At 44.3% G+C, this 15,815-nt stretch overlaps 1 protein-coding gene across 1 annotated transcript; it reads right to left on the reverse strand.

The window, feature by feature from the left end:
* Positions 1-11: 11 nt before the first annotated feature.
* On the reverse strand, positions 12-14,889 carry RTRAF (RNA transcription, translation and transport factor). Its single transcript, XM_068947552.1, has 8 exons — positions 14,601-14,889; positions 12,763-12,887; positions 11,319-11,418; positions 10,041-10,127; positions 8,494-8,582; positions 5,673-5,741; positions 1,088-1,136; positions 12-364 (listed from the first exon to the last, which is right to left on the reverse strand). Exons 1-8 carry the CDS (start codon positions 14,785-14,787, stop codon positions 210-212), a joined length of 861 nt encoding a protein of 286 aa, XP_068803653.1. The 5' UTR covers positions 14,788-14,889; the 3' UTR covers positions 12-209.
* Between the last annotated feature and the right edge of the window lie 926 nt (positions 14,890-15,815).

Raw genomic sequence — 15,815 nt, forward strand, 5'->3', positions numbered from 1 at the left:
TATTTGCCAACTTAGAGCTAATCAGAGACAAATTGTCTCTATTTCCCCAACTTTATTTAAAGAAAAATGGTAATTCACTAGAACAATCAGAATTCAATTTCCTGTTTTCTTTCAAAACAGTAAAATAATATCCATTTCAAACTGCATGCCAGAGGTGTACATAGTTCCTAATAGTATTAAGTAGACAACAGACTAAAATTTTAATCTGTTCATCTTCCAACTTTCCCCAGTCTGTGGTCCGTCTTGGGATCAGCAATAATTGCCTGAACTGCTACAATTGCTTCGTTAATTTTTGTTTGCAGCTCTCGGAGTTCCTCTATATGCAGCAGTCGCAGAATTTGGGCAGCTTCATTGAGAACAGCATCTAGGCGAGTTGCAGAAAGAAGCAGCATAAAGCATTTCTATCTGATATGCTGGTCTCCTTAAGAAAAGCTTAACTTAAAGTTAATGCTCTGTCCTTTGCTCGTGCTTGTGGTTTGCATACTTGAAATAGGAGACTCTGCTTTCCATAATGCTACAGAGAGACAGGGCGCTCTGTGCAAAACCTCACTCAGCTTTGCATAGCCCTTGCAGGAAGCTACAGCCAAGTCTGGTCAATACGAAGCGTCCCTACTAGTAATTTAATTGTCTGAGGGGCAAAAGCAAAGCCTAGCAGAGTCCCAAGTCATCTGACTATTGCTTACAAAATAATTTATCAGGTCATGCCAAATTCTGCTACCTCTAATTAGGTTTAGGTAAATCATCTAACTAAAGCGCATTGACAAAGCACGTTGGTCCCTCTGCTGGTAGAAATAAGGTGGCAACACTAACAAGATGCATTCCTTCTGCATGCAAAAGTGGCTGCCATTACAAGCTGTTATTTAAACCTTAGTCTGAAACCATACCTTGCACAGTTAAGACTTGTGCTTTTCTGTTCAGCAAACACTGCTCAGGAGTGCTTATAGATAGCAAGCCGGAAGGGAGCTACTACAGGCTTCTAGAAGAATTGCGCTTTTTAACTGTACACGTTATCTAGGTATTTAACAGCAAGGTACTTTGTCAAAGGCAAGCATCATTATTTAAAAGTAACCTTTGGAGAACTACTTACCTCCCGTGTCAAAACCAAGAATGTGCTTTTCTAAAGCAACAGGCAAACCCTTTAAAAAGAAAAAAAAAAAATCACATTCAGATGTAATTAGAAATGCCATTTCATATGTTTGGAAAATGAAATCAAGAACTACACTAGGCAACTTTGAAACAAAGTACGCTTAAGTTTTGCTTATACAGACAACTGACAGCTTTGAAAAATCATCATATCTGATTACACATGTCCTGGCCTTTATGTCCTGAAACATCAAACAAACTAGGCTACTAGCAAAAACTACTAACAGACTATTAACAAAGAAAATCTTCATCCTTAATAATATTCCCTTTACTTGTCCAGTGAATCCCCATTGAATACACGCTGCCTGTATGCAATCCTTAAAAGGTTAAGGACAGCACTGCAAGAGAACACCCAATACAGCAACATCTCTACCGAGACGCAAACAAAAAGCATGTACAAACTAGACTTTCTTAGAAACTGCTGCCTTTAAACAGCTGCCAGACTTCAAAGCACTGACTGTTTTGAAAACAAGTTGTAAAATCGCTGTAATCAAGTGAGCGTCTCAAGTATTGAACTCGCAACCTCCATCAGTCTCCCCAGAAGCATCATCTCCAGTGTTAAGCTCAGGAATGAATACGGGTGTTCAAACTTCTAAACACTTGCTCCATGAGCTAGTGTAAGAAAAAGTTTTATTAGCAGTCATTTGTAAGCATTGCTCTATTTCCTTTACCTTCTCCAGCTGTGGAGGACAGGTCACACTAAACAATCACTCACCATGTTTCAACTTACATGTAAATTTAGATTTATCTAAATAAATAGGAAAAAGCCAATTTTAGAAGACTTTCATTACAGCTTATATAACTTTTTGCAACATTTGCCTTGCACTGCAAAACCTTTGAGTTCCATACAGTTAGTTTCGACAATGACAGGGCCATACACCTAACACGGAGGGCTTTTTAAAAAAAAAAAAGCTTTTTTTTTTTTAAATATATGTGAGGGGATCAAAACACAAAGCCATGTTGACCTAAACTAACTCTAACAGCCCATTTTCAGAAAGATTCTTTTCCCATGACCTTCACAGTAAGATGCACGTTCAATTGCAATCTTAAAAATAAATCTGCATTGGAACAGACTGCTGTATTGTCACAATTTAAACAGCGCACGACAAGAATGCCATTTATGACACTTCAGACGGATTAAGGCAGTATCAGGCTTCACACATATACTCGTGAAGAAGTTTGATTTGTATTTAAGGCTGCAAAGACCTCACTGCCCTCTAAAGCGTTCTCAGAGCCACGAGAGCAGCAAAACATGGCTTCAGTCAGTTCTTTGTGGACGAATCCCCAGGACCACTGCAGGCACCTCCGATGGCAAGAGGCCGTGGTGGTACTTGCAAAGCAGCCAGTCTTTGGGGCGGCCTGAGCGTGTAACATTTTCCCTCTCCTCCTCCCATCACCCTTGCTGTTAGCTCCTTTTTCGCAGTACACTTTGCTGTCTGCTCCCTCTGGCGACGGTTCTTTTCGATAGAGCAGTAGATCCAGCCTTTCCCAAGCACAAAGTCCCCACAGCCTGTAGCAGTGGTCTCGGAGCAGGCACTTGGCTGTGCAGGAACTCGCAGCTCTAAGAGGTGCACACTCACTCGCGCAGCAGCTTCAAAGGCTTAGAGAAACTAAGAGCACCTTTAAGTCTCCTTTACCATGCAGACCAGTTCATTTCATGACCTCGTTCCCAAGGAAATTCTAATTTAAAACTCCGTGGTGGGTGATTACCCTCCACAACTAGTACCTGTAGGCAACCTGCCTATTTTTACAAGTCAGTGCCAGAAGTCTATCCATTTTGGGGCTGCCCAAGACATTTGCTGTGGCCCTGACCGCTACAGCCATCTCCTCCGTAACTGGAAGTGTCAAAAGTAAAACTGGCTTCTCTGGAATGAGGAGAAAGAAGTATGATTCTACACTTACAGCTGACACAGGCACACACTAGTAATACCAGAACAGCCGCTCCATTAATGAACTTACACTACCACGCTAAAAATAAAAAGGGTCCAGATTCTAGAGTAGGGAAAGATTCCTGTGCTGTTGCGCTTTTAAACCTGCCTTGGGCATAGCCGTCAGGAGCTCTAGTCTGTACTCTCAAAGTGATCCTGACGGGCCGTTCTAGTGGCACTTGCTGTGGTTGACCCCACCTAAGATACACTCATCAGGTAAGGAAAGCCCAGAAGGACAGGCTAGGAGAGCTGAGGACTCCCTAATCTGGGGGACAGGGGAGGAAGACAGATTGCACAGCTTTAAGTACATTCTCCACCATCACAGTAACGCAAGGATGAATTATGAAAGGACGGGAAGAGGCCAGAAGCCTGAAAATACTTTGAATTATTTGAGTTCAAACAAGCACTTCCTCTAAAGTCTTCTGTGACTCTTTTACAGAACGGTTCCGATATAAAGCTCTGAAACCGTAAGACACAGTGCACTCTTCACAAAAGCATGCCTGTTTTCATGCCTTAATAGATAGCTTCAGCAACAAGCACAGTATAAATAACGGGAAATGTAAAATTAACATTCTAGAGGTCTGTCAGTATAAATCTGAATCCCGTCTAAACACTGAATACATTGACTTGTCAGCAATTCAGCTTAAAACCTTTAAGAAAAACCTAACTGCCTTTCTTATCTTGAAAACTCTATCTTGACAGACCAACAAAACAAAACTCATTTAGTACTTTTAAAACGCAAGCACAGTAGCGTAAGGTTCCTCAGCACAGGCCCCATACCCATCCTTCAGCCAGAGAACAGCTCTGGGAGCCCCATTTCTACAGGCATCTTATCTTTTCCCCTGGTGCCTTGATATTGCCAAGAATGTAACTCATGACACTTTGTATATTATGCCTTGCCTGTGACGCACAAGTCAAAGGTTATAAACTGTTTCCAGGGACAAGACTTAATATACACAAAGTGTCATCAACTAGTACTTCGGCCATTAAGCAGCCAGCCAAAGTCAGAAGCAGGGGCTTATTTTCCCTCTCCTATCCTGCAACACAACTGTCTTCTCTCCTTTTAAGATATTTTCTTCCTTTATCTAACATATCACGACGCTGATCACCACTGCTGGTCTTTTTTATTTTTAGACAAGTGTTACAGAAGATCCAAGAGCTTTTTGCAGAAACCACGTATTCTCCTGCCCTGGATCCCCAGTTTGCAAAGTCACTCAGGTGCAGGCAAATGTTCCATGCACGCAGATAAAGCTGTGCCCCTGCCTCCAACTCCCTGCCTTTTCTCCACCTCCACCCCATTTGAAATTCAGCATGCAGAATGAGAATACGCTCCCAAGAATGCATATTACAGTCAGCGACACTCAACCTAAGATCTTGAGAACCTATCAAACATGAAAAATGCTTTGTCACACACAAAAAACCCAAAACCCTTATTTCTTCAGGAAGCTTATTCTGATAAACCCATGGGAAATCCCATTTTGAGTCCTGAATGCCAGCATTGCTGCTACATAAAAATCAGCAAAAAAAAAGTAGCTTTTTATTAATGTCACTTTCTCTAAAGTGAAATTAATACAGCAGTCTCAGCTGCCTACAGATTTTATGCTCTTTTACCAGTCCTGACTTGCTGTCCCAGTGCTTCTGGCAATCACTGTACTGCAACTCTGAGCACCTGCAATTGCCACTTAGTGAACATCATAAGCGGTGTTATGATAATAAATAAAGCATGCCCTGCACTAAGCAGCTGCCTGAAAAGATGAAGGGACTTGTCCTCCCTGATCAGATCTAGTTGCTCTAATAGGGAACTTCTGAGCACATATCTGACGGCAAAGAGAGGCCGCCTTCCTCGGCTGCACCCGATGCTGTCTGAGAGCAGCTGCTGTGCCAAACGTTAGAAAGAAGAGCTGGAGAACTGGGATGTTTAAGAAACAATAATCTGGAAAACCACAATCATTCCCTGTGAGTGGCTGGAGTACTATTCATTGGGTCTACAAACAACATCTTACAAACTGACAGCTCGTGGTTAGAAAGTAATTCTGCAAAAGTAGTTTTGCACTGTACTACTATTCAGCTCAGAGGCTTAATTGTAGACTTCTAAGCTTCCTTCATCATTTCTCATTTGGGAAGGCAGAGAACAGCTGGGTGCCCAGCATCCCCTTCCTTAAATACACGAGGGGTAAAAAGCAACACGTTCCGTACAAGGAATGTTTTGCTTATTAATAGCCAACACTGCTACTTCGAAGGAGAAAACAGTTCATACATGTACTTCCTCTGACATTGTAGGCCTACCGCTCTGAACAGAAACGATAATCATCTAGCATATGCTAAACTAGGAAAACAGCTATTTACCTGAGACGTCACACAGGTACCTAGAGTTGCACATAACAGCAAAAAAGAACACTTTGTACACTCCCCATAATTCTTCTCCGGGTCTTTTAAAGTCAGCATTGCTAATATAAAGCAAGCTTCCACCACCTCTCCTAAATCAACAATGTTTAAACAGAACCCAGGTTGACTGTCTGAGATGCGATGTTTAAGCCTACACTGTTTATTGGCTAGTGGAACAATTAACACCAGATAGGCTTGTGCATTGCATATACGAACCTCCTTGGACTGATTCGCCTTCGCTATGGCATCCTGCGTCAAGCGCTCTTGAACCAAAATGCGAATTGCCTAGGAAAAAACATTTAAAGGCCAAAGTAATTCAATTATGTCTTAATGCACTTCTCTGCAACACCAAGGGAAAAGGAGCCAGCATTAAAACCCAGTACAATCTCGAACACGCAGTTTTGTGAAAGACTTTTTGGAAAACTCTTTCAGACCTTAAACTCTTTTTCAAATTGCACTACTCTGCAAGTATTTTCCTTCCACAGGTTGACTCTCTGCTTCTGGGAAGGCAGTGTAACCAGAAGAGGTCAGGATATTGCACTGTTACCGTTAGCCATCACTGGGCCAGAAACTCTGCAAAGCGCTAGGAATAGCCAAGAAAGTTTGCCACTCCCAGAATGACTTGATCAGGATCCCAAAGCCGCAGTGCCATTTTTTGAGGCCGCACTGCCTGGAAAAGAACCCCTTAATTCTGCAGCAACACAGCTTCTTCAGGAAGGAGTTCCTGCTACCAGGATCTTTCGGTAGGCACTGAATCATCTTGTACCAGCAGAGAAGCCTGGAGCAAGGCTATCAACCCAGGTTTTAAAAAGATTAACACACAAAAAAGAATTATTTTTAGACACACACAAAATAACAGACTTGACAATCGTTGCTGCTCATCTATTTTTACTGGCTCTGGTACACAGCATGAAATCATATCAGAGCTATCAGTTACTGATACCTACAGCTGTAAATGCCTCTAAAAATAGCTCAAGGAAAACCACACAGGCAGACTCGCACCAAAAAGAACTCCGTCTGTCAAATACATTCCTCAGACTGCTTCCCTGCTGAGTATCTGAGTGTGACAGAAGTCTTACTGCTTCACGTTTCTCCTCCAAGATTTCTCCTGGTTTTGGTCGTGATTAAAGTTGAGAGGCAATACTGTGACTTTGCCCCTGGGTACCATTACAAATCTCCTTTCTAACTAGACAGAGCAGCCTTGAGGCAGAAGTGATTCAATCAGGAGTTTACTTTTTATATTCCAGCACCGAAACTAGATTTTGCAGAAGAGAATTTTGAGTAACTTTTGCATTAGGAAAATGATATCCAACATTAGTATATGGAACCAAAAATGCTTTCTGATCAACTTCTCTAATTAATAAAATGGACGCCAAATATGTCTCTGCTCACTCTGGTCAGGGTCTGGCCAGCTGTCTACGGCATATTTGCACTCTTTAGCCTTCCTAAGCATCCATTCCATATCCAAGCCTGAATACAGATCACAACTTCTATGCGCAGGCGTTGTAAGAAACCATATTATCGTGGTGAGGAATAAGAGTTCCACTGATGCATTCCGATATCATCAAGCCTTCAGAACTAGCATTACAGTTGGGCATGTAACACGAATTGCTACTGCAGGAACCTACTCTCACTGTAATTAAAAGAAAATTTAGGGTGGAGGCTTTGTCCAATTACTTTGGATAAAGAAAACAGTGAGCAGAAGTGTGGAAAGAATGACAAAGTGTAAAAACATTCATGCAGAAAACACTTGCACTTTTTCTGAATTGTTAGTACCAGGTTTGGCAAATCCACTTAAAGCTCGTTAGCCTCGAGATAATCCTGTAAGAAGAGCTCAAGGGATTTTCTGATGTCAGGTTTCTGAGCTCACGCTGCAGATCCCCAGCAGTGGCATTCACGAGGTCTCTCTCTTTACCTGCTACCTCTTTTCACCAAGTTTGTAGGGGTTTGATACCAGAGACCTCCAACCCTCCGTGAAGTATTGTGAAGAGTTCAAAAGCTATTTCAGGAAGGCAAAGAGGGTAGCATGCTGGAGAGAAGCAGCAAGTGACTGACAGGATGACTGCAGGGCCTCATTTCCCTTAGGAAACCAGGCTAAAGTGATAAGACTGCTCAAATATAGCTTTTATAGACTCAGACTGTACAGACTTCAATACCCAGAGCATTAGTTTCTCCAAAATAAATCTAGCAAAGATCACAGCTTCTCTAATGAATGGGCCTTATTCTTTTGTTTTTCAGTGAAGCACCAAGTTTATTTTAGTGCTAAACAAAATTTTTTATAGCTTTATGACATGATCAAGCAGGAACTCAGGATTGCTGCCAACTCACTAAATACAGGGCTTTAAGAATATAGCTTTGATCTGAAATTTGCACATAACTACAGCTCTACCACTAAGTCACAGATTTTCTCCCAATTATTAGAAAGATACTTTATAAAATTAATTAGCCTATTTGCTGCATTTAGAAGTTATGATTAACTGTCAAGATTAAACTAAACTGAATTTAATTATGACAAAGAATAAACAGTTCATGGGACCAAAAACCAGGAGGAAATAGTGCTTAACCTTGGCTCTCCCCCCCCCCCCCCTTTTTTTTTTTTTAAAGAAAATAAACATCCTTTGCATTACTTGCTTCTATGTTCTCCAGTTACTCCTTCCATTTCTAGAGCTGGAATACAATAAACTACTTTGAGTGTACTCCTCAATATTTCTGAGGGATGTGAAGACCTTAAAATAAAGTTCATAAAAGCAGTAGCTTTTGCTTGGCCAGAGCACTTCAATTTCTGAACAACAGTTCTCAATCAGTTTTGCAGTTCCATGAACTCAAGGTACAAGTGACCTGTTTACGAAGGTAATTATCCATGCATTAACTCCCCATGATTTATGTTGTGTGTTCCCATCTGCTTGAAAAGGCACACATACTTTCCACTTGTTCCTAAAAAGTCAAAGCTATCAGTAACAGCGCACCCCAAGTTATTCCACATACGCTAGCCTTTGGTGGGGATGGGAGAGAAGAGAATGAAAGTTGGAAAACTCACCTTAAGCATTACCAAGTAATCATCGTGTCGCTGGATCTGAAGTAGATTAGCTAAAGCCATCACTCCAGCCTTGAAATCAGGATTATTCACTGTAAAATAAATACACTATTTTAACTGGCTCCAAAAGACAGAATTTGCTTCCTGGCTCCGTGGTATCAGACTGCTCTCAAGCATGGGCAAGGCCATGGACATACAGTAGTGAGCAGCCACTTAGTCACCATGGACATAGAAGGGAGGGGCTGGATCTGGTGTAAGGTTTAATCTGTATCCTCTTTCATGAAGTTATACAAAGCATTCCAAGTGCGCCACTAGGCTGTATAACCAGACTGCCCAAGACTCTGAAAGCACAGAAAATGTTGTTTTCAACGTAAAACACGTTATATGAAGGTTCTACAGCATAGGAAGCCAGTGCAAGCCTTTAAAAAGAAAGCCAATAGCATGAAGAATTTGTTCTCTTTTGTAAATCTTTCTATCACTTAGCTGCAGAACAGAACCGTGCCTGCTGGGTGAGGGCAAGGCTAATTCTTAGTTGTCTTTCTGTGGAAGGAGCAATGGGGCAAGACTTGGGGACTGGGCGCTAATTTCAGTAGCTACGTTACACCAGTGTCACTTATTATGAACATGCCCAGCAGTCAAGAAAATTACACTGATCATAAGAAAGGTACAACAGGGCAGGGGGAGGAAAGGGTAAGACAGAGACAACATGTAACAGGTGACAGTACTGAAGTAAGCAGCTTGTCACCACGTTTTCTTGTTGTTGTTTTTAACTAAGATAGGTCAGTGTCCTAAGAGCTGTTTTGCTACTCCACCCGAGTCCACAAGAAGTACATTCATGTCTTCCAGAGTGCTCTCTGCAGAGCTGTTAGTGTAAACGCCCTTCAGTTGCTTCCTCGTTGCCTGACAGAGAGGCAACGGGCACAAACTCAAACACAGGAAGTTCCCTCCGAAATTAAGGAAAAACTTCTCTACTGTGAGGGTGACAGAGTAGAACTGGTGGTCCAGTCACAACCGGAACAGGTTGCCTAGAAAGGCTGTGGAGTCTCCTTCCTTGGAGGTATGCAAAAGCTGTCTGGACACGCTCTTCAGCTACATGCACTAGGTGATTCTGCTTGAGCAGGGGGGTTGGACTAGATGATCTCCAGAGGTCCCTTCCAACCTCAACTATTCCGTGATGAGAACCCCCTTGCCACATTCATATCTGATCAAGTCTCCAGGCACCTCGTCCTGCTGGCAAAGATTTTCCCCTCCTGCCTTTCCCCAACAGGAAAAGACACCTGGGATTCATATGGAGTAGGTTCCTCTTTCCTTTAGTAGGGGTGCAGAAAAGAATAAAATAACTCTCAAACCACTGCTCACACAGAAACAGTTCTGAGACAGCAGTAAAAAAAAAAACAAAAAACACCCCTGCAATTCTAAAGCTTAAATATGACTTTAAAAGGTTACATGTATCACAATGCTGTAACAGCTTAAAATCCCAAGAACGTTACAGAGGCCATGGAACACACTCATGTATGACGCATCTCTGCGGTACGTTACCTCACACTTACCATCCAAGTTAATCAGTGGCTCTGCATTTTTTGCCGTATTGTCAGCATTTTTAGCACCATCAGGGGTAGAGTCCTTATACTTATCGGCTGTTGAAATAAGAAGCAAATATAATTATCATTAGGGCTCACGGCAAAAACAACAAGTCAGAAGTTTAGAACCAAGTGCAGTTTGTGTCACCTGCATTTCTGGCATGTGGCATATGCCAAAGAACGTTACCAGCGCATATGGTGCGGTTTTGGAGCTCCTCTACTAAAGCCCTAGTAGGTTGCGAATCTAGTGAGCTGTTCTAACAGCTCCCATCTGCACAAGATTTATGTATTCCCAGAGCAGAGTCAGAGCATCCTCCACGCTTGGGCAGGGCATTACACTCTTGATTAAGGTTCTTCCTACAGTCTTCATCCCAGAAAAGCAAGGCTGAACAATCTGCACCTTGCAGTTCTACTGTTTTTAAAATACAGCAATTCAGCTAACACTGGAGGCACTTTCCCTTAACCAGCAGTGCTCACAGTGATTTTTTTAAAATGGGATCAAGAATTACAAATTTCAGTTGCTTCCGATCAGAGTAGAACATTTCCAGGGGAGGCTTTGTTTTACAGAAGATAGCATTCACATGTGACCCATACGTGTCTTTCAGCCCTTCAGAGAATGGGACCTCTGCTGGCTCCTCCATCTTCATGCAGCCCTAAGTCAAAGGCAGCCTTCTCCAACATGAGGGACTGAGAACCAGCTCTACAAGCTGCAAGCACTTAGATCCCTTCCTTGTCCTGGCCAGTGCTCAGCTCTGCAGCAATTAAAGGTAATGGAAAACAGTGCTTTGGCCATTATAAAGTCTCAGCTTAAGAAAACTAAACCTCTGCTGACAGTTAACTTTTCCACAACCTTCTGGTTCCCCAGGGCTCAGGGGTTACATCTTGTGTAACATGAGGCAAGAATAACTTATTGGAATCTTAGTACTAAAGAAAATGCATTTAGTACATTTTAGAATAAGTTCTTATAAAGACAGTCCCACAGGAGAAAGGTATAAATACATACAATGGCTTCTGCTATATCCAGGAATAAGGTAACAAATGTGAGTATATTGCTGCATTGTTCCAGGGGAGCTGAGCTGAGCTGAAGAGAAACAGCTCATATCTGAATCTGGTGCAAAACCAAGTAGACTAAGCTATATTTTTTAAAATACATACGTTTTACATTGTCTTAATTTGACAAATACTCTTTAAAAAGGGACAAAATAAGTTCCCCTATCATTGTGAGATACGAAGTGATTTCAATCATACCGTTATCTCCATACTCAAGCCTAACTGCTAATCCAAGAAGCCAGTCCACTGTTTCTTGTCGTTCTTGCATTTTGAAAGGACAGTTTACATCTTTCATATACTGCGGAGTAGAAAGAGGAGAAAAATAGATGTTACTGACTGGAAGGAAGTACTTGTATGAATTAGCTGGGAGTGCAGAAGTGTTTTGTAAACAATTACTTCCCTACAGATCTTAAGGTTGCTAGAAGATAATTACTAGTAAGAAGGAGCATTATTAAGTGTCCTACTGCAGGATCTGATCCACCTAAGGCATTTAAGAGCACCCCAATCCACCGCTAACTGGACCCTGCCATTTAATAACAGCACTTGCTCTTTTAACCAGTAAACGAAGCTATTCGCTGTCAGACTGACAACCAAAGAAAGCAAAGATACTCCTTTCTTTGTTCAATTTACATATTGAGTGGAGGCGAGACTGTCATGCAGTCGCTACTCCAGCACCACCACCACTGGAGGGAAAGGGGAACAGGGGCTGGCACAGCACAAGTAGGCAGGAAGAGTTGTTCCCCGCTGTTGGGAAGAGGCACGGGAGGAAGACAAGGTGAGAAGAACAGTCCGGCCAGGTCAAGAAAGATGACACGGAGCTGCAGTACTACAACACTCGTACTGCTGATACCACAACAGCATCAGCAGCCAGTAGTTCTGATATCACATGTATTTAAAACTCCTAACATTACCCTGACATCAACTTTGGATCTTTTCTTTAGGCTCCCTCCTGCAAAGGTGCCAAATCCAATCCTTCTGGACAGCAAACCAGGCAAAAAGTTCCAGTGAAATAAAGACAATTTACATGCAACTAGCATTACGGAGCAGCATTTTCACCTCCTTGCAAGGCTGTTTTTTTAAAAAGAGGACGTGGGAACCTAGAGGGAAAGCTAGAACAGCTCCATGGTGACTCAAAATGCTCATGAGCACACAGGAGATCACTCACATAACTATGGATTTGTGCCAGGCTTCGTGCAAGCAGTGGAAAAATCATCCATCTGAAATCTACTGCAGCTTTTCTGGGCAGCTGCTGTTCTTTCTTTTATATGCTTGCAAAGTCTAAGACTGCATTAGCCTGATCCATTTTACTTTTGGTACACAAAAACACTAATGCAGAAAAAGCTGTTATTTGTAGTCAATTCTCTTCCTCTATCAAAAGCAGAATCAATTCAGGTAAGAAACAGACTAAGAAACCAGCTACTGCAAAACCATGTTGAATGAAAATTATGTACAAGAAGTTCTACCATCTTAATATCTGCTATAGTTCGGCTTCAATTATACATTTACGTTACGGGAAGTGTAAAAGTTCAGGGAAAGGACAAATATTCACAGTAATTCACATTCTACAACTACAGAAGCTATTTATCATTATTTACACAAGACAGCTTCACAGCTTAAATTTGTGCCTGAAACAACAAAATACCTTTTCAAAAGATTTGGGCCAATCATCACTATGTATGTTCCTTAGGTTCCCTCGGTCTTCAATCTTGTAGTGCCTGATTTTCTGGTCTTCAAGCCAGACAATAAAGTTTCTGAATTCTGTTTCATCTATAGAGAGAAACAAAACACACAAGAATCAACAAATATTTCAAGGGCAAAACCCAGCCCTTGAATTCTGATGCATCTCATTCAGTGTTTTACCACAATGAAAGATGCATCTACCACTGAAACTGTATTTCAGGATAACCTCTGACCAAAACTCAGCACTATGAGTGTTTTTTTATTTTCAAGTCACCTAATTGTCTATGGTTGACCAACTAAACTAAAAGATATCAACCAACAGATTGTTGTTAGGTAAAGAAAGAAAAGTAAAACAATGATATGGAGAAATTCAGTTACTAACCCTGTTGCCTAGACAAACATATCACATGTTGCAATAACACCCAGTCTTTTCTAAAGAACAATACACACACATCCCGTGACTCTGCAAAGGTATTTTTTCATTGTTGTTGACTCAACATTTTACCATTTGGAGTCAGAATTCCACAATACAAAGACCGTGGTCCAAACAATAATGTTAGTACAGGACAAAGTAATTATTTTGCACCTGCTCTTCAGTGACAGAATTTATTTCTAGACACAGGAAATCACAGCCCTAGAGTACTACTGCCCCCTCAAAATAAGTGGTAACACTTCGGCATTGGGTGAGTTTTAATATCCTGAGGCAGTTTCTCCTGCAACTCAGCCTGGGTTAACAATACCATGCTTCCATCAGGAAGAAGAACGTTATTCCTATTCCTCAGCAGCGTCTTCTGAGAGACATAAGTGCCCTATTTCTGTTGAATGCACTTTAAGAAACAGACACAGAGTCACAACATGTGCGAAGAAAAGCTTTCACTAAGACACTTAAAGATTAGCAGAATTAAGCTTTTTTTTTTTAAGAAGCTAATTACAAAGAAGTTTAGATACACAAGAAAAGATGATGGCAGTAGACAACCTCTTGAAGGAGAAGCCAGTCTACCTGAATCATTAAAAGGCAGTCTAGGAAAAAGATTGCTTAAAGCATACAATTGATCACACTGGCTAAATACATATTTCATACTGCTCTTTTGAACAACAACAGAAAATTAAGGTTGCAAGAAAAAAAAAAATCAAAGTATTAACACACATCAACGTATTAAGAGCTAACAAGGTTACCACGCTACTGTTAGTGCACAGAACAAACCACATTCCTGGGACCAGGCAGGTTCATAGAGCAACTAAGGGTGCGTCCTGCAGGACCGGTGACACCTGCTTCCTGCGTTACGTAAAGGCAAGACGTAACGAGGGCAGGCCAAGGACTGCCAGGAGCTTACCTCAGCTTTGCCCCAGGCTACGGGATTCTACCTTTGCTTTTGCTCCGTTTCTACACGATAGTGAAAAACCTGCTAGAACCAAGCTACCCACGGGCGACCGCTACAACACCCGGTGGCCCTGAATTTCCCAAGAGAAAGTGAATTTTCCTTGAACGAGAAGCACTGTCCGCCGTGACCAAAGCGAGCTGCGGCTGAACTCCGACCTCGGGGAGCTGCCTCACACAGGCTGCAAGGCCCGCACCGCACCTCACCAGTTCGCAGCCGCTTTCACCCTGTTTTTTTTCCCTTCTTTTCCGGCCCCCGGGAGCAGCCCCGCCGCGCAGCAGCCCCACTCCAAGGGGCGAAACGTCGAGGCAACAAGAGCGGGGAAACAAAAACACCTCTGGGCCCGGGGGCCTAGTGCGGGAGGGAAACGGTTGCTAGCGGGGCCGCGCAAAGGCCCGGTGAAGCCCGCCCAGGCCCTCACCCCTGCAGTTGAAGCCGGCCGGGTTGTGGTAGTCGAGAGCCGACAGCTTGCGGCGGAACATGGCGCCGGCACCGAAGCCGGCAGCAACGGCGCCTCCGCTCAGGCCCGGGCCCAGCCGCTCTTCCGCCCCCTCAGGCCGAAGCGCACAGGAAGGTGCCGCCCCTTCCTTCGCGTTCTGTCCTCCCATTGGCCCTCGCTCGCCGAGCGGCAGGCGCCGCCGCCAATCAGAGCGTGGAAGGGGGTTGCCGGGAACGAGGGGTATCCGTGCAGCTTTATTGACAGCGCCGGCCGGCCGGATGGGGACAGGCGGGGGCGGGGCTTGAGCCAGGGGCGGGGCTTGAGCCAGCGGGCGGGGCTTGAGCCAGCGGGCGGGTGGGGAAATGGCGGGCGTGTAGGCCGCAGTGGGCCGTCGTGGGGAGCACTGGGGGGAAGTGGGACATACTGGGGGGGGACTGGGGCTGCCCCACACACCAGGCCGGAGGGCATTTCCCAGGGTGGGGTTTTTCCCCCGGTTACCACTTTTTTGGGGTGCAAGTGGCTGCCGTCTTCCGTCAGGGGGTTATTGCCCCAATATACGTTGTAGTCGTCGTAGGGTCGCTCTGGTTTTTGCGATACCTGCGGTTTACGGCGGGGACAAGTTTCTGCGGTAGATGTTTAGGTGGCCAAACCTCCGGGCTAGGAGGTTAGGGTCGGGGGCGACGAACGCGCGTGGCCCCCCGCCGCGCGCCAGCTGCCGGCCAGCACCTGGTGGAGCCCCATGTTGGCCCGAAGCCCTCCAGCCCTTCTCTCCATCCTCACCAGGCCTGGGGTGTCGGAGCCGAGGAGCCCGCCCGGCGCGGCACGGCTCGTCCTCCCCAGCCGTGCCGTTTCGTGGCACTCTCCCACCTCTCCGGCCCCGCTGCCAGGAGCGGCACAGGGCTCCCGGTCCTTCCTCCTCCTCTCCTTCCTCTGCCGCCCCTCAGGACAGAGCCCTTCCCAACCCTTAGCGTGGGGCTTGGGCTTTGCAGACCTTCCTCATCCCTGATTCAGGGAGGAAGGCTTCCCTCCTTCTCGTTCGCCTTGCAGACAGCCCGCGAGGACCGTCACCCGCCCCATCCCTGCTCCCACCTCGCTGGCAAATCCCCCCGGGGCCGGCAACCGGCCCCGCGCCGCCCCGCCGGCATCGCACCCGGCCGAAACCAGGGCGCTTTTGCCGGGGTTTGGCTCGCGCCTCCT

The sequence above is a fragment of the Struthio camelus genome, chromosome 5, assembly GCF_040807025.1.
Source record: "Struthio camelus isolate bStrCam1 chromosome 5, bStrCam1.hap1, whole genome shotgun sequence".
Lineage (NCBI taxonomy): Eukaryota > Metazoa > Chordata > Aves > Struthioniformes > Struthionidae > Struthio > Struthio camelus.